Source organism: Dryobates pubescens, chromosome Z, assembly GCF_014839835.1.
Source record: "Dryobates pubescens isolate bDryPub1 chromosome Z, bDryPub1.pri, whole genome shotgun sequence".
Taxonomy (NCBI): Eukaryota; Metazoa; Chordata; class Aves; order Piciformes; family Picidae; genus Dryobates; species Dryobates pubescens.
The window spans coordinates 39236818-39256088 of record NC_071657.1 but is presented as its reverse complement, the minus strand read 5'-3'; the positions used below and the strand labels follow the sequence as shown (position 1 = coordinate 39256088).

Genomic DNA, 19271 nt, shown 5'->3' with positions numbered 1-19271 from the left:
AGCCAGTCAGAACAATCAGGCTCTGCTGCTTCTCCACCCCTCCAGGAAAAGAGCACGCTGAGCCTCTCTCAACACTGCACGGACCTATCCCAAGCCCAGTGCTGACCGCTTCCAGCCGCGGCCCGAGGCTCCACAGACGCATGCCACAGGTACACCGCCCCTCCACTGGGCGTTGCGTACCGCAGATGTGGCAGCTCCAAGTACACAGCCCCACCCCAGGAGGGGAGGGGCTGCTCCACAACCTGCTGAGAAGAAGGGAGGTGGAGCCAGGTGCTAGGCGCCATTTTCGGAACTCGTCCGAAAAAAGTCGGGGAAGACAATAGGGCCGGTCCCTGCCGCACTCTTCAGTGCGCGGCCCGAGCCGCCGCCGCCGCTGGTCCGAGTGCAAGGCCCGGGCGGCCGTCGCCGCCCCTGGCGCACGGCCGGACCCGCGACCTCCGCAACCCAAGCATACAGCAGGGCTCCAGCCACCTCTACCGCCGCAGTAGAGAGTCAAAATCGCCTCCACACCTCGGGCATTCAAACGGCTCCTCCAGAGAAAGCCATAAACGCGTCCCCAGGGCCCTTGAGAACAGCTTTCGAACTGAGTTCCCGTTCGCCCTTCTTGGGTATCAGGAGCCGAGCTCGCCCGCTCCGCCACGGCTGGCCCTACCCCGCAGCGAGAACGGACCTGACTTTGATCTGCTCGCCGCTGCCCCTTCCCCCACTTCACCCCCCGCCGCTTCTGCCACTCCGCAGAGAGTAAAGGTGGAGGAGGGGCAGGTCCCGCATTCTCAAGCAAAGCCCCAATTCCGATGGTTAAGAGCCACCCCTGCTTGAAATAGCAGGAGGGGCTCCATGCCACCGGCACCAGGTGTCCCCCTGCAATCCACAAGAACTCACACAATCGCCCCAACAACAACACTTTGAACCCCAACTGCCAGAAAACCAGAACAACGCCCAGAACTAAATTTAAACTCTCTTGTCCTTTGCAATCTGATCTGCAGAATGCGCACAATAACAAACTCCTCTCCTGCCTAGCTCACCAAGAATGTGGTGGGTTTAAAGGGAGACCCCCTCCCCAAAACAACCATCCTCTGCTACCAAGAATGTGCTGGGTTGAGGCAGCCCCCTCTCCCCACCATGGGCAGGAATAAAACACTCAGACAAACGGATTGCAAAAGTGATGAAAGTTTAAATAGAAAGCAGTGAATGTTACAGAAAACCCAAAGCGCAGTGACAAAGATCCCAAAGCAAACCCAGAGGCATCCCATTCCCACCCATGACCCCCAGGACTCCTTCTTCCCCCTCCCTCTGCTGGGCTAGTCTCAGCCGGCCAGGTCTGAGACTGCCCATCCCCCCGTGGCCTTGGGCCTAGCAGGCCCAAAGCCAGGAGACATCTCCCCCAGTTACCGGCTGGCGGAGGAGGAAGAAAAGAGAAAGCGCTAGACCCCGCACTGGATCTTAGAGTGGTGCAAAGAATTATGGTAGGAAATACACACAATTTCCCTCTGGGCTGGACTTCTGGACACAGGAAGTGAACACACCAGGGGGGCACCCAGCTCAAACTGCAACACATGTCAAAGAGGTGGCTTCTGCAGCATGCTCCAATCAAAGGATGCCAACATGAGAATGTTACTGTTTTGCTTTACACAGTGTGCTAAGGAATTGTTCAACTAAGGACCATCCAGGAGCTGCTCTCAGAGCAGTGGCTGCAATGGTTGAGTCACTGTTCCTTGAGATATTTAAAAGATGTGTAGACATGGTGGTTGGGAACACAGTCTAATGGCGGAATGGACAGTGTTAGGTTAATTACCTTCATGATCTTAGGAGTGTTTTCCAACCTAAGTAATTCTCTGATTCTGTGAAAACAGACTAGCAAAGTGGTAGTGGCAGTGACTTGTCCAAGTTCTTGCAGCAGTTCAGAGTCAGCTGAGATTGCAACATTCCTTAATATGTGGCACCAAACTTTGTGTTCTCTACATTCTACTTATAAATTTCTCCAGATGTAGTCTGAGAGGCACTCAGGCAACTTTCTTATCTTATGTTTTCTACAACTGCAAGTCTTTTAATTATGTTTATATTTGAGAGTTTGAAGACATGGTTGTTTCAGTGGTTTCCTTTAAATAAGTAAATATGATCTTTCTGATCTTTCTCCTGTGATAAACTGTGGGGTTTTTTCTCTATAGACATTGGCATAGTTTTTTTCCACACAATTGTTTTTTATATGTTTAGGGAGAAACTCATTCGTCTTCAGCATGAGAACAAGATGTTAAAGTTGAACCAAGAAGGTTCTGACAATGAGAAGATTGCCTTGTTGCAGAGCCTTCTTGATGATGCAAACTTAAGGAAGAATGAATTGGAGACAGAAAACAGGTAAGAACTTTTCATTCTTTGTTTCAGCTGACTTTCTAACAATGCCATGTACCTCTGACTGTCAGTACTGGTCTCCTCAGTACAAGACAGACATGAATTTACTGGAGGCAATTCAGTGAAAAGCTACAAGGATGTGATTACAGGGTTGCAGCATCTTTCATACAAAGAGAGTCAGGGATAGAGACTATGTAGCATGGAAAAGGGAAAGCTCAGGGTGGATCTCAGCAATGCTTATAAATATCTGATAGAAAATGTCTAAAGAGGATGAAGGAGGACTCTCCCTTAGTCCAGGAGAACTGGATTAGAGATCACTTTGATAAGCTGGACACCCACAAGTCCATGGGTTCAGATGGGATGTGCCCATAAGTGGTGAAGAATTGGCTAAGGTTATTGCTAAGCCACTCTCCATCATGGAGCATAGGGGAGGGGCCCAAAGACTGGAGGAAAGCCAATGTCACTCCAATATTCAAATAGGGCAAGAAAAGAAGGAGCACTTGGGAAACTACAAGCCAGTCAGCCTCACTTCATCCCTAGAAAGGTGATGGGAATCCCATTCTGGAAGTCATCTCTAAGCATGTGGAGGAAAAGGTTATAAGGAATAGTCAAAATGGCTTGACAAAGGCGATGTCATGCTTGACCAATCTGATAGCCTTCTGTGATGGTGTGAACAGCTGGGTAGATGAAGGGAGAGCAGTGGATGCTTGGCTCCAGCAAGTCTTTTGACACTTTGTGCCTTAACATCCTCACAGGTAAGGTTAGGGAGCATGGGTTAGATGAGTAGACAGTAAGGTGGATTGAGAACCCATAGAGGTTTGTGATCAAAAGTGCGAGGTCTAGCTGGGGGCCTGTGCTATTGGTGTTTCCCAGGGGTCAGTACTGATTCCAATCTTCATCATCAGATCTTCATCAATCTGGATGGTGGAACAGAGGGTACTTTCAGTAAGTTTACTGATGATACAAAACTGGGAGGAGTGACTGATGCACAAGAAGGCTGTGCTGCCATCCAGCATGACCTGGACAGGCCGGAGAGCAGGGCAGAGTGGAACCTCATGAAGTTCAGTAAGGGCAAGTGTAGAGTCCTGCACCTGGGAAGGAATAATCTCATGCACCAGTACAGATTAGGGGTTGACTTCTAGAAAGCAGCTCTGCAGAGAAGGACCTGGGAGTCCTGGTGGACAACAGTTTACCATGAGTCAGTAATGTTGTCACTTTGGAAGAAGGTTTAACAGTCTTCTCCTTCTCTAGAGACTTTAACACACCTGGATGTGTTCCCATGCAATCTGATCTAGAAACACCCTTATTAGCCTGGAGGTAGGACTAGGTGATCTCCAGAGGTCCCTTCCAACCCTTACCATTCTGTGATTCTGTCAGACCTCCATCTTTAAAGGTGTCCAGGCCTGAGCAGGACATGGTTCCCAGCAATCTGCTGTAAGTGCACTTGCTTTAAAGAGGAGGTTGGATTTAGGCAGCCTGTATAGGATTCTGTGACTCTGTAAAAGCAGTAAGCTAGTAGATTTCACACAGTAAATCTCACTCTTAGAAACTTTTGTTTCATGTATATAGAAATAATTTCTTAATACATGCATTTATGTTCTCTTGGAAGATTATCATAACGTACTGGATGACTATGGGCTTTCATCTTTGGAACTGCTATGTGTTTTAACTGCTGTTGAAAATCTTCTGTGTATAAAATATGGTAATGCATTTCTCGTGTTTCAGATGACTGAAAATGCTCGACACACAAATTCTCAGGTTTCCTCTTGTAGTTGTTTGTTGCTTGTTGTTTTTTTTCCTGAAAAACAAAATATTATCTCTTTCTTAGATTGGTAAATCAGAGACTTCTAGAAGTACAGTCCCAGGTTGAAGAACTACAAAAATCTTTGCAGGATCAAGGTTCAAAAGCTGAAGATGTAAGTAGAAATGTACACCAGACTTACATTCAAAGAGTTACCATTTTTGAAACTTGAAACTTTTGTGAAAAATACATACAAATTATGCAGATTATGTTTTCTGGTAGTTTTTCATGTTTAGTTTACTCATATGATCTTATCACTAAATTATGCTTCTCTAGGTAGGATGTAAGGTATTTGCCTGGGAAAGACAACCATCTGATGTAGACAAGGTGTCAGATACATTTTATTTGATTGTGTCTGTTCCAGTAGTAAAGTTAGCATTAACATTATTTATTTAGAATGGAGAATTTTGCTGGCAGTTAAGGAGATGATAATTCTTCATGTCTTGATAGAGTATTTTTACTCTATGAGTTTACTCTTTGGTTTAGTTTTCTTAACAAGAGTAAGCTGTTTCCTGACAGTGGAATCTCTGTAAGCATGGATGTAAGTGTATCTTCTAATGCGAGAAACCAGGCAGGCCAAAACAAGGGAGGGAGGAGTGGGGACAGGCGAGTCAAATGATTAGTCCCTCACATAATGCAGCATTTTCTGTTTCTGTATACAGAGTAAGAATATACATTATGACAGTTAGTGTGGAAAACAACTTTCAGTCTTCCACTCAAAAATTGTTTGCCATCTCATATGTTTGAGTAAAGAAGCTCTAGAACATACTTGAAAGCAGTGATTTACTGGACTGTGTATGCTCACAATCCTAGTGTATTGTGTTGCTAATTTGCAACAAATTGTCATGTGTTGCTTTCCGTTTCTGTGGTTTTAACTAATTTATATAAAGCAGTAAACTTACTTGCTGTGTGTTTTCATGAAAGAGTGTGTATAGAATCATAGAGTCATTCAGGTTGGAAAAGACTCTTGAGATCATCAGGTCCAACCATTAACACTACTCTACCAAGTTCACCGCTATGCCATATCACTAAGCACCATGTCTAAACCTTTAAATGCATCCAGGGATGCTGACTCAACCACATCCCTGGGAAGCCTGTTACAATGCTTGGCTACTCTGTGAAATTTTTTTTCCTAATGTCTAGCCTAAACTGATTCTGGTGCAGCTTGTGGCTGTTTCCTCTTGTTCTATCACTAAGTACCTGTGAGAAGAGACCAGCACCTACCTCTTGATATTATCCTTTCAGGTATTTGTAGAGTTTTAAGGGTTGTAGGGTTTAATTTAGCTTAACTATATGAAAACAAAACACCTAGTCAAGTTTGATTAAGATTATTTTCCTGAGTAACTTAGAGTGCTTTTTAGGATGTATTTTAAAATATGTCCATGCTATTGAGTGATTCTGAGATAATTCTCTCATCTTTTTTACTGGCCAAAATTAGATTTTTCAGGCTGAAATTAGATTTTTCAGGCTGAATAAGAATATGAAAAAAGTTATTCTCAGTTATTGAGTGTTGTAAGGAATCCCTGTCTAATTGAATTCAGCTTTATTTACTACAGTTTTAACTGTGTCCCTTTCTGATACCCTAGTTGGGACGGTAATTTAGAATGCTCACTTAGAAGACAGGTTGCTGCCTATGTAGGTATCATCTGAGACAATTCTTTTAACAATAAAACATCATCATTACAACACCACAGTACAGCTTGGTGTGTGTACCAGGCAACCCTCATCAAAGAAGAGCCGGTGAAGTTGCTGCATTCCTGGATTCTGTGTAGGTCTGACCATGCCAGTGGTGATTTGTAGGCACTAATCCCATAGCTTGTTTTGCTGAGTTTGGTGTGTAGTATTTCATTTAATCTTAAAGAAGCAACAAAGACAGTGTAGAGGTAGAGGTATTGTGGCTGGAAGAACCTTTGAAGGTATGGGCACCCCATCTAGTCTCCCACACAAAGCAAAGCAAACCTCAGAGTTAAACCCAGCTGATCAAGTAGATGGAAATTGTGCTAGGACCACCTCAGTTATCATTAAGATACCCATACAAAAAGGGAGATTCTTCAGAAACATGAGAAAGAAGGAAATGCAGAGACATGACATATCATATATTGATGCATCATTATCACCCTGTTTTCACTATTTTGCAGCAGTGCACTGACATGCTTGTTTTTGCATACTTATACTGTAAAATATGCTCACCCCAGAAAACTGAAAATCCTGTTTGAATTTGCTCCAGAAATGTATCATGAGGGCTTGCAGGTTTTTGTTTGTTTGTCTTCAGAGGCAAAGTAATGTTTAGGCTTGCCTAAAAACATAGTGAATGTTATCATCACCCAGGAAAATAACATTACAAAGATACGTGCTGCTTTCTAGGATCTACATGGGGAAGCACTTGATTTTGTATTGAAGTGCAAGTGGAAGGTGTATGTTATAAAGATGCCAATGCCATTAGACCTGTAATGGGCACTGACATGTCCTTTTGGGCTGCATGATTAGTCCATCTGGGCTGTTGTGTGTCTAGCCAGGGAAAGACCTCTACCCCAGGCTTCCAGATCACAGGATCAACTCAGACATGCTTGGTGTGGTCACAGTTGCAGGTTTGAGTTATTATCCTGCAGAATTCAGTCATCATGTGTAGGGACTGCTCAACAGATAGCTGGAAGAGCTTTGACTTAATACTTTGTATGTCCTATTTTTACTTGTTTATCATTCTTGTTCTTCCTTTCTCTGCCCTTTTCCCATCCTATATGAATGACCTTCCTTTACTTACTTTTGCCCCACTGGACCTAGTCATGCTATATCCATACCTCATTTGGTATTTCTCATGCTGTTACATATGTAATCATAGAATTGTTTCCGTTGGAAAAAACCTTCAAGATCATTGAGCTCAACCACTATTCTAAATGTGGTGCTAAACCACGTCCCTTAGCACCTCATCTCTGTATCTTATAAACACCTTCAGGGATGGTAATTGAAACACCTCCCTGGGAAAGCTTGTTAGAATGTTTCATAAGTGTTTGGGTGAAGAAGATTCATCTAATATCCAATCTAAATTTACACTGGACAACTTGAGGCTATTTCGTCTCATACCATCATCCACCTTGTAACAACCTCCTTTCTGGTCGTGGTAGAGAGCAATAAGGTCTCCCCTCAAACTCCTTTCCTCCGTACTAAACAATCCCAATTCCCTCAGAGACTCTTCATAATACTTGTTCTATAGACCATTCATCAGCTTCGTTGCTCTTCACTGGACCCTCGCCAGGACCTCAATGAATCCCCTCCAGATCACTGATAAAGATATAAAAAATTTAAATAGATAATAAGATAGATATAATGGATTAGGCATTATGGGGAACACCACTTGTGACCAGCTGTTAACTGGGTTCAACTCCAGTCACCACCACTCTTTGGGCCCAACCATCTAGGCAGTTTTTAATCCTGCAAAATGCACACCCATCCAAGCCATTAGCAGCTCGTTTTTTCCAGGAGAATTGTATGGGACAGAGGCTTTAGTAAAGTCCAGGTAAGCAATATCCACAATGTTTCTTCATCCATTAAGTGGGTTACCTCACTAAGTGGGTCATAGAAGGAAATTGGCAGGACCTGCCCTTCATGAATCCATGCTGACTGGGTCTGATCACCTGATTGCCCTGTATGAGTTGCATAATGGCACTCAAGCTTATCTGCTTCATGACCTTCCCTGGCACTGAGGTCAGACTGACAGGTCTGTAGTTAACCAGATCCTCCTCTCTTGTGTCACATTTGCTAACCTCCAGTCAACTGGGACCTCCCTGGTTAGCCAGGGCTGCTGGTGAATCATGGAAGATGTCTTGGTGAGCACTTCCACCCTCAGTACCCTTGGGTGTATGTCATCCAGCCCTATAGACTTGTGTATGTCTTAAGTGGAGCAACAGGTTGCTAACTGTCTCCTCTTAGATTATCAGGGCTTCATTTTGCTCCCCATCCTTATCTTCCAGCTCAGAGGACTGTATATCAGGCAAAACCTGATCCTACTACTAAAGACTGAGGTAAAGAAGGTATTAATTACATCAGCCATTTCCTCATCCTTGACCACTACATTTCTTCTTACATACAACAATAGACAAAGATTCTCCTTAGTCCTCCTTTAGTTCCTAGTTTATTTGTAGAAACATTTCTTCTTGTCTTTAACAGATGGAGTCAGGTGGTCCTTCAGATTTTCTCCCTGCATAGCCTCACAACTTTGTAGTCCTCCTGAGTGGCCTGGGCCTTCTTCCAAAGCCCATAAACTATCTTTTTGTCCCTGAGTCATTGCAGCAAAACCTCTCTGTTCAGCCAGGCTGGCCGCCTTCTCTGCTGACTTGTTTTTTGGTACAGGGGGACAGCCTGTTCCTGTGCCTTTTAAGATTTCCTTCTTGAACAGTGTCCAGCCTTCCTGGACTCCCTGGCCCTTCAGGTCTGCCTTCCAAGGGACTCTGTTCACCATAACAGACCAAAGTCTGCCCCTGGCAGTCCAAGTTCTGCTGACCCCCTTCTTTGCTCCTCCAACAGCTGAGAACATTATCATTTCATGATTGCTGTGCCTAGGTTGTCCCCAAATCATTACATCACCCACGTGTCCTTCTCTGTTTGCAAAGGGCAGGTCCAGCAAGGTGCCTTCCTGTAACAGGTTAACCCACCTGTTTTCCTCTAACACAGAAGTGAGGGAAAGTAACATAAAAGAAAACAATAAAACCCTCTGGGTTGAGATAGAGTTGAGATAAACCAATGCACAATGACCTTAGCTTAGCCAGCTCCCAGAGAAAGTGCAGCAAAATGCAAAAAGCAGCAGCATAAAGCAGAAAACTAATGAACTAACCAACTCCCAACCATTCTACTGCCATCCCCACAGCAAAGAGCCAATACCCAAAATCAGCCACAGAAACAGGATGTGTCCCATATTACAATCAGGACTTCAAGCCACATGATACTTTGCTCCAGCCAGTGCTCCAGTTTGAAGTTGCTATGAAGCAGGATGGTTTTGAGTAGTAGCAGCAATTATTCAACTCAATCCATGACACTTTTCCTGGTTGGCTCTGTCACCAGGGGTTTCAGGACGTTATCCTCCACACTCAAGGACTGCTCTGTGTCTGCTGTGCTGTATTTCCAGCAAACAGGCCCTTGCACTTATTTTCAGAAAGCTTGGGTTTGTGTGCTACACCTTTTTCAAAAGCTCTTTCAGTGAGCCCTACTAGATCCTGTGCTAGAATCTTTTTTCCCCTTTCAAGCAAGTGCATCCTGCCTGTTGCCAGCAGACCTGGTGTCCTGCAAATCAACCTATGATTTAAAAAAACAACATCCTGATGGATGCACCAGGCTAAGAGCCAGTCATTGATCTCCTGTCTCTGTTTATTTCCTCATCACTCTCCATAGCTGGAGGGGTAGAAGAGAGCATGGCTTGTGCTCCTGAACCCTTTAACCATTCATCCCAAGGCCCTGAAGTCATTGCCCTTGGACTAGCTAGTTCATCACTGCTTGCCTGAAAGATTACTAGTGGATAGTAGCCTGAGGGATATGCTGAGGAAGAAAGCTTTCTCCTTACATCACTAACCCAGGCCCAGGGAGGCAGCAGACTTTCCTAAGAAGTGGATCTGGTCTGTGCTTCAGGCTTTCCACTCTCTTCAGAAGTGAATCACCTGTGACAGTGACCCATCTTTTACACTTTTCTGATGAGTTTTTGCTGCAGGGTAGGGACCAGCTAAACCTTGGCGACACCTCCAGGATGGGTGAACCATCGGCTTTGTCATGGTTCACTTCCCCTTGCCAGAGCACTGCATCTGTTTTGCAAAGGCAGCTGGGACAGTGAGGTAGTTACTGGGGGGACACGCCTGCAGTGCTGTTGCACTTGTGGATATTGCCTGCTATCTTCTGAGTCACCACATTTAGCCAGGCAGAGTGGACAGGGAGTTCTCCATATCATGAACTGTCTCTGCCTGTTGAGTTTGTTTCATGGAGGTCGGTGTCAAGAGCCTATCTCTTCCTCACATTTCTTGATGCTCCTTAACATACCTATCTACTCTCAGAACTCCATTGTTAAATGAAGGAACTTTACCCCGGCACATCTCCTCCCACAGGCATGCTCACTGCTGTCATCTGACATTGTCATGGGGGATACCTGGGTGGCAGCATGTACCCACTAGAGATCCATCTGTGAAACTACATGAGACTTGGTGGGCATGGGGGTGCCATGGCCTTCTGGGCACTCCCTGGTCAAGCTTGCCAAGCTTCCGCACCTTCCCTGTCTACCCTTCTGCTGCATCCAATCCTGCCATGCCCTGGCTGACGTCCTATGCCCTCTTTGCTTGCTCAGTGGACCTGGTTGCTTCACTCTGAAGACTTCTTTTAAAAGTGTAGATGTGGTCACTGTTGCCCTGGCAATACAAGGCCAGTCTTGGCCTTTTGTGCTATTACTGACACGGTTAATAAGTTCTTCTGGCTTGGTATTTCCCTAAAAGGTCCCCAGAACTCTTGCATGTTTGGATACCTACGAAGCGATGTCACTTTGCTCATTTGGTGAAACAGTGGCACCGGTTTTCCAGAGAGATGGTAGATGATGCTTCCCTGGAAACACTCTTGAGTCACATTGAGCAGGACTCTGAGAGCACCCTGATGTCCCTAATCATTTCAGGGAGGGATTGGACTAGATGACCTTCAAAGACCCCCTGCAACCCAAGCTATTCTATGATTACTCTTAGCATCTTTGACATCTGACCATCCCTCATGTTGTTGTTTATAACTTTTGTCATTTTCTTATGGTGTTTCTTAGTCTCATCAAGGAATTTTCTCAAGTCATGTGCCATGCCAAGTTGAATTAGCCAAAACCTAGCAAAACATGCAGAACAAAACCCAACTTTGTCCTTGAAAAGGAGACAGACGTGTTCCTTTGGCTTGTTTAGACATGGAAGAAGTTTCCAGCAAAAAAATAATTTATTTTTGCAGGGTTTTTTGATGTAAAAGAAAGATAGCAGTTAAATATTGGGGAAGATACCTGTTTTCTAAACTCATACCATTGTAAATTTTTTTTTTTCTGCTGTTTTGGTAGTGGAACTTCTTAGCAGTGGGAGGTAAAACTGAAACAAGAAGTGTGCATTTGTTGAGTTTTACAGTTTTATTATAGAAATGGTCTGAACAGATAAAACACTTGAATGAAGTTAAAAACAAAACTAGCTCAAAGGTAGATAAAGATATACTTTTAAAAAATTACTTCTTTTAAAAGAGATTGTTCTTCCTATGAAAGAACCATGATTACAGTTATTACTTGCTAGGAACAGAGGATTTGGACATGTGGCTTTGAAGCTGACTGAGACTTCAAAAAAAAACCCAAAAAAGTAATGCTTTCCCATTTGCCTGAATTTATCTGCCTTGCTATAAGATCATGCACGATCTTTGTGTAGCTAAAATCACATGTTTTACTGTTTACTCTTATTCTAATCTTCTCTCTTGAGCAAATTCTGGGTAAACTCAGTCCTGCTTCTTTTAAGTGTGTGTGCTGTTTACTGTTCTTAGTTTCATGCCTGGGAGAGCGCTTATTTGTTTAGATGAGAGAGGGGTAACTCCTACAACAGTGCTGGTACTATGCAAATAATGTATATGAAAATATACCAATGGACTCAGTGCTGGCAAGTAGTTGTGTCTCTCCCAAATTAAATGCAAGTACAAACAAGGATCGTAAAAAGAAAAGCTGAGATTTTTTTTTTCCTTGGTTTAGGAAAATGAACATTGCTGCCAACTTTTCTCTTTCTTGTCCAAATCAACCAAAAGTTCCCCAAATGATCAGGCATAAATGATATTACCATTTCAAATGCTTTGTGACCAAGAAAGATGCGTACAAACATTTATTGTTACAGAAAAAGCAGTGTTGCTGCAGTTGTTCAGAGGACTGGGAAAGGAAAAAGCCAGATGGTCAAAACATGCAGATCCTTAGCTACTGCAAATTTTTACGTGCTCTCTTACTTTCTTAGAACAAGAAAATCCCACTTTGAAACAACAGAAAAGCGTGAGTCAGGAATATGATCAAAGCCAGTATTTGGAATTATTTACATTATAACAAAGCCAAAAGCTTTTTTGGGTGCACACAGTAATTGTCTCTATTGGCTATGTGTCTACACTTTTGTTAAAATAGTATTGGAGAAAAAGCAATGAAGTAATTTCATTGATGATATATATTTTGGTGGCATTCCAGACCATTAGTTGTGTGCTAGACCTCCAATATAATTTGTGCTGCATAAATACAAACCAAAAAGGCATTTTCTGGTTTAAAAATTCTACTTTTGTCTTGTGTTCAGCCAGTGTGGCAGAACTACTCTGCAAAAACACATACCTCTCTTGATTTTGGTTGTGCATATTTTCCTCTGTTTTGTTACTTCTATGAATTTGTGTTTAAAGTAACTTTCCAAAATAGCAGTTTTGTACCTTTTAGAAATTCTGGATTGAACACAGTGATTTTCAAATGTGTTTCTTTACTGTTTTTATAATTTTAGTTTTAGGGATGTCTTTTAGAAAATGTTACGGGATGAAACTGCTGATGAGAACAGAATAGAAAAATGCACATGCGTGAAAAACTGCATAGCTTTAACTTTTTCTGTTCATGACTTTCTAAATAGTTTCTTCTGTTGGCTGCTGTTTTGCTTTATACTAATGTCATCTCTATTTCTTGGCATGGGCTTCTGCTCAAGGCTATTGTGAGTATGGCTTTCTATTTACTTAACAATACTTTCAGTTTATAGACACTTTTTTGTTTGGTTGGTTTTGGGTGGTGTTTTGTTGTGTTGGTTTTGTTTTGTTTTTTTTATTTTAAGATACTTGCTGTGTATGAAGTGATCTTAAAATTAAAATAAACTTTACTTTGAAGATTTATTCGAAGAGCTTATCTAAATGTAATCTAACCAGAAAGTGGAATACTGTAAGTTGTGTGATAATTTTACCCTGTTTATAATCAGTAGTGATTGCAGAAAAAGGGTAGCAGTTCTTCTGTACTTCAGTCAGAAACACTTTACTCCCCTTAGCTTCTGTGGGGACAGGAATTTACTTCAATTAATTTGCCACATGTCTTCATGCAAATTGCATCGTAAAGTAGGTCTTCTAGAAAATTTTGCTGCACTTTCCAATTTTAGGTAAATTTATTATTAAGCCTAATTGCAAAAGTACTGTAGAAATTAAAAACTGCCATAGAGTTTTGAAGTTTATGGATCTTGTTTTTATTGATCTAGCTCCTGGGAAAATAATAGTAGAGTTATACAGTGCTCTAATTTCAGGAAATCACACAGCTGTGGAGGAAAAAGGTTGCTACTGCAGAGGACGGCTTTAGAGTTTTGATCTAAAACTGGGTGAAATAAAAAGCTGGATTTTGGTTAGAATGTCAAAATTATGTGTTTAAAATATTTTTATATTATATTAAAGCTCCACAGTATATTAAAATAAGACATGTAACTTTCTATTTTAGTCAGTTCTTCTGAAAAAGAAACTTGAAGAACATCTGTAAGTATTTTTCTTGCTTATTTTATTTTCCATTTAAATTATGTGTTTGCCATATAGTAAGGAAAGCAGACAGTCATTAATTATGCATCAGGAAAATGTACAAAAAAGAAAAATTTGATCACAGAAGAATGTTTGTGAATCTACTATTCAGATCCTATTTTGATTTCATAGAAAACCTTTGCAGAAGCAATGAGAGTGATGAAGTAAACACCATTTTGTGGTGGTTAGAAAGTTTTCCTAAACACTGTGTAAATCTTTACTCAAGAGGACCAAGAAATTAATTTATAATGAAAGCATGTTACATGTTTAGCATATACTATGGCATAAAAGGTAACATTTTGGCAAGTATTATCATTGTATATTCTGCTACTTCTGCACCCTGCTTCCCTAAAATTCAGCAGTCTTTCAGTGTAGCCATTCTTTCTCAGTGTAACTTCAATTCAGAATATTCATTTTAGGCATGCATTGTACAATTATATATCATTTTAAATTGAGCTTGTGATTACTGAGAATGAAGCTGTTTGTTGTTACGGTGCTCTGTATACCTTATTTAACAAGTATTTCCACAGTGAAATTGTCATTAGTCCTCAAACCCCACAGTAAAACACAATCATACTCTTAGAAATATATGACTATCCGAGGAGGGGTTTTTTTTATAACTTTCAGTTCATGCAAGCACAGTAATAACATTACAAAAACAATACATGCTTTTATTGTTTGAAACAGTGAGAAGCTCCATGAAGCTAATAATGAGCTACAGAAGAAACGAGCTATAATTGAGGATTTGGAACCAAGATGCAATAACAGCTGTGAGTTACCTGCACAGTCCTTTTATTTTCTTTTTAAAGTATTTAATTCTTTACTTTGTAAAGTTTTTCATGTGCAAGGTCTTCAATTGTGACACTTACAGAATGTCCAAGATAAATAAAATGTTTGTTTAAAATGGCAGCTATATGTACGTTGTTAGTTTCTCCAGAAGCTATGCTGACCAAATAGATTCTCCTAACACTTGAAATGTGGGGGATCACCTTTCAGAGACCATCACAGTAAGAAATGACAATGGCTGTAGAAATACAGAATCACTGCCATAACTGACCATTGAACCTCAGCTTTCAGAGCTACCATGTCTCCAAAGACCCTAATTTAGGAGATCAGGTGCTCTTTGCTGCCATCACCAGGGGGTTTGGTGGTTTTTTTTTCTCCAAATATATTTTTCTTCAGTGTGTTTTCAGATTTGAGAAAGTTCAGAAAAACACTGGTCAGAGAGACTGTAGGATGCATGTCATATTGCTCATATGGTATCATGAACACAGTATGCAGTCATTTTCCAGCACATGTTGCTTTTTTCCTGAAGAGTTTAAGGAGACAGGTGGGGTGTTTTCAAGTCTACATACTGTAGAGCAAGGCAAAAAATAACAACTAATCTAAGCTTTTCTGGTTTGTGACAAAACAATTGTATTCATAACAAGATCAGGGAAGATAGAAGTATCAGTTCAGTATTCATATATACATTCTGTATCTAAACATAGTTTTCATTTCTAGTGAGCTAAAACTACAGATTATGTTATAAATTCTACATCTTAGGGAATGTTTGAGCACTTGGAAACGAGGTCCAGGGACTTCAGGATTCCTGTCATGCTTGATTAGCTTCAGTGTGAGAGTAGTAAGTGTCTTCTGACACACTAGCATCTTAACATTGAAACATACTGAGGCTTCTGTAGTTTGCTGAAATTACAAGTTGCTTTTTGAAGAATCTAGGTCTGAACTTTTGTCTTGATAAAATAAAAACAATTGTATCTTCTTCCTTTCTTTTCAGGCATGTGCAGTACATGAATGAATTATTTTTGAATTTTTTTTTTTCTGTTTCTTTTATCTACCTTGGCTGTGGCCAAATAGCATATTTTTAAAAAATGAATTCTTGTACTCTTGGAGACCATCTGCTATTGGTTCTCTTACTGATCAATGAAAATCTTACTTGGTCCTGTTACCAGCTTAATGTTTTTTGACTGCTGAGAAAACTGCAGGAAAAACATGAAACAACATTTCCAAATGAAGCTGCAAACAGAAGAACTGAGGGTTGAGCAGGGTAGATTTAGGTTACACATAAGGAAGAAGCTCTTTACAGTGAGACTGTTAAAATACAGAAACAGATTGTCAGGGATGTGGTTGAAGCCCTGTCAACCATTCAAAATCAGACTTGATGTGGCCCTGGGCAGCCTGCTCTAGTAGGAGGTGTCCTGGCTCACTGCAGGGAGGTTGGACAAAATGACCTTTGAGGGTCCCTTCCAACCCAACGCCATCTGTGAGTCTGAGAAGCAGACATCAATGTTATATCCTATTTGATCTAGGGTGACGAATTTGTTTTGTGTGTTTATGTAAGATTTGTTGAAATATATAAGCAATAGTGGATTGATACATTCTTATACCAATACAGGAAAAGCCTTGCAATTAAGTTGTCCTACTGGTTGGCATTGCTGCTTAAGAAAATGTAGGGAGAAAGTTAAACTGAGAATACTCATTTCATAAGTCTAATAAATTGCTCCAATTCAGAAATTTTAAGCAAGTGTTGTGCTTGCTAAGAATTATTCTGCTTACATAAAATAAGAAAACTCATCTTTGAAGTATATTCAGTAATAGGATTTGTTTATGATTCTATTTCTCTTGATTTTTTTCATGATTTTCAAAGAAGACCAAAATTTGTGTATAACACAGACGTCTCATGAGATTATATCGGCATACACATTTTTAATGTGTTTCTGAGCTGTTCAGTATGTGCTTGTGCTTGGCATGTGCTACATCACGCTCCTTATGTTATCTTTTCTTAAGTGAGTAAATTCTAGCTGTGCCCTAAATGTCTGTTGAATAATTATGTTCTTTTCCAATGTGTGTGTTTCCTGACATGAAGCACTCAAAATTGAAGAATTACAAGAAGCTTTGAGGAAAAAGGAGGAAGAAATGAAGCAAATGGAAGAGCGATACAAAAAGTACCTGGAAAAGGCCAAAAGTGTAAGTATATGTGTTCCACCTTAGTGATCCCTCTCTGACAGACCACCCCATGTGTCTACTCTGCAGGAATAAACATGAAGGAGGTACCTGTGTGCACACGAGCAACTGAAAGAGAAGAAAGGCCCACTGAATTCTTTCTGCCTTCTTACTGTTACAGTACCCGGGACTGATAAATTCTGCAGAAGATACTACCCTGTTTTAATTTAAGCCCTTCTAAGGCCGCTGTACAAATGCACGCCCACTGCTACAAATGTTTGAGAGTTACCCAGACAAACCTTTTCAAGCACACTTTAATGTTGGCTGATGACAGGGAGAGGATATTGAACCCCTTTCTGATGCTGTGGTAATCTATTCCTTTGTGAAACAAACTGATTTTTCTCTTACAGGTCATCCGCACCTTAGATCCTAAGCAGAACCAGGGTGCAGCTCCTGAGATTCAGGCTCTGAAAAATCAGTTGCAGGAGCGGGACAGAATGTTTCATTCATTGGAGGTAGTAGTCCTCATGTTTCCTGGTATATGTATTTTATCTGTCTCTTTTTTTTTTTTTCTTTAGGTATAGACTAGTGCTAAAACTAATACCTTTATTACACTTCAGTTTTAAATGTGCTTTTTCATGTTTGTTTTATAGAAAGAATATGAAAAAACAAAATGTCAAAGAGAAATGGAGGAGAAATTTATTGTCAGTGCCTGGTACAATATGGTAAGGATCTTTGAAACTTTTTATGGGGGGGAAAAAAGGAGGAAACAAAATCTTCATACTACTTGTTTCTGGGTTATTTAGAACAATATTAATTTGTTTACTTTTGTTTTTTGTTTGAAAAGCATTTTCCAATACACATAGAAATAAATGCTTTATGCTTTTTAGTAATGTTAAGCTATCACTATAAAAGTTCCTATGAAAACCTTGGGGTAAATGAGAAAGCATGTTATTTTCAAGTTTTAAAACCAGAAGTAGTAATTTGCACAGGGAAAAATACTTCAGAGTACTATTTTGTAATCCCAGCCCTTCGGTTGTACTGACAATGCAATTTGCTTTCTTCGATTCTCCACTGTCCAGTCTTCCAATTGTTTCTAATGAAGGGGCACAAGAAAAGCAATACAGCTTACTTGCTGCATTAACTGCTCTGAGAAATTACCCCTTTAACATGAGTGCAAGTTTAGCCCCATGCAAAAGGTGTGCACAGGGGCAAGACCCTCACTTAAGTTATCCAAACCATAAAGAAATGATCTGTGCAGCTGTACAGCTTTTGCTGGGCTTGTGTAGCAAGAGAATTTTTATTTTTGTTAAGTATTTCCAAGACCACTGTCAAAATGTGGCTGCATTGAAACTGTTCTTCAGGCAGAGAGAATCCCTGACCTGTGTAGTATTTCATTCTGCTTCATTGCAGAGTTCAGACTCCTCTTCTGTCTTCTCTTGGAAGAGCTTCTTTCTTGCCATTATACAGTCTTGTTATGTTTATAACAATAAGCCTGAAACTGAACTTAAGTGGAGTGTTTGAATCCTTTAAATACCAAAGGCATTTTGGTGGCTGTGTCCTTAACCAATGTTGTACCATTAGTCCCACTGACAAGCAGCAGCCAAGCCTGAGCTAAGAGCTGTGGTTCAGTGGCCTGTCATTAGCACTAAGGCAAGCATTGGTAGCTTTGTCTGTGCTCTGCTTTTATACACAACTATGCAAACTATGCAACCCATCACCATTACCCTCATTTCTTCTTTGCATTTACTCTTGGTGAAAACAAGGTTTCTCTCAAGATGTACTCCTGCCACATAGCTGGTATTTTCACAGAGAATGATGATACTTTAATTATTTTCAGAAGAAAGCTAGTATTCTAACCCAGCATTGTGAAGGGAGCCAGGATGGGAAGAGGAAGCACTTTTGGAAATATTTTTCCAATTACCACGTGCTTATGTGGAGAAGATTGTGTTCAGATTTGGTATCTGGGATATCTGCTTCTCTGCAGTTCCTCTAAAATCAGGCAATGACTCAACAAAAACAACCAAAACCAAAATAACAACCCACACACAAAGAATTAGGAAAAATATGTTAGCTTTATCCTTGGGCTTATGATGCTTAATGTTTGAAATTCAAAAGAGCTTAGTCAGTGTTGGTGGAGACAATATAAACAAAATGTAAATGAGTAAAGTTGATCAGTATTACTGTGTTGTTATCCACTGAAAAGTTTCTCTTTCTCCATAGGGGATGACTCTGCATAAAAAAGCAGCAGAAGATAGACTGGCTAGTACAGGCTCAGGACAGTCCTTCCTGGCTAGACAAAGGCAAGCCACGAGCACAAGGAGATCTTACCCTGGCCATGTCCAGCCAGCAACAGCGAGGTAGAGAAGCCTTGCCCTTAGAAAGAAAACTGCCCTGTGATCCAGGCCACTTCTATTGCAAATGACAAGATTCGTGGAATATCAACCAGCATCCTTTCTCTTTTTCCCGTAACTGCTCTTATTTTATGGTTCAGGAAAGGAATTTAGTATGCTTTTATGTTCTATAATGCCCTTTAGTTATGCTATTTGAAGTCCGTCTTTCTCTCTATGAAGTTATTTTATGTGCCAAAGTTTTGAAAATGTCTAAAGGAGTGCTGTGTAAAAACAGTCTCAGTTGTATGAAGCCTGGTCTC

The 19271-nt window shown here is 40.9% G+C and overlaps 1 protein-coding gene across 1 annotated transcript in view; it reads left to right on the top strand.

Moving 5' to 3' along the window:
* Positions 1 to 18982, top strand: part of HOOK3 (hook microtubule tethering protein 3) — a 97892-nt gene extending 78910 nt beyond the window's left edge. Inside the window, exons 15-22 of the mRNA XM_054178997.1 lie at positions 2215 to 2355; positions 4178 to 4265; positions 13602 to 13636; positions 14363 to 14445; positions 16542 to 16642; positions 17029 to 17133; positions 17272 to 17343; positions 18842 to 18982. Coding sequence (XP_054034972.1) covers positions 2215 to 2355; positions 4178 to 4265; positions 13602 to 13636; positions 14363 to 14445; positions 16542 to 16642; positions 17029 to 17133; positions 17272 to 17343; positions 18842 to 18982 — 766 coding nt within the window. The remainder of the gene's footprint in view (positions 1 to 2214; positions 2356 to 4177; positions 4266 to 13601; positions 13637 to 14362; positions 14446 to 16541; positions 16643 to 17028; positions 17134 to 17271; positions 17344 to 18841) is intronic.
* Positions 18983 to 19271: the final 289 nt, after the last annotated feature.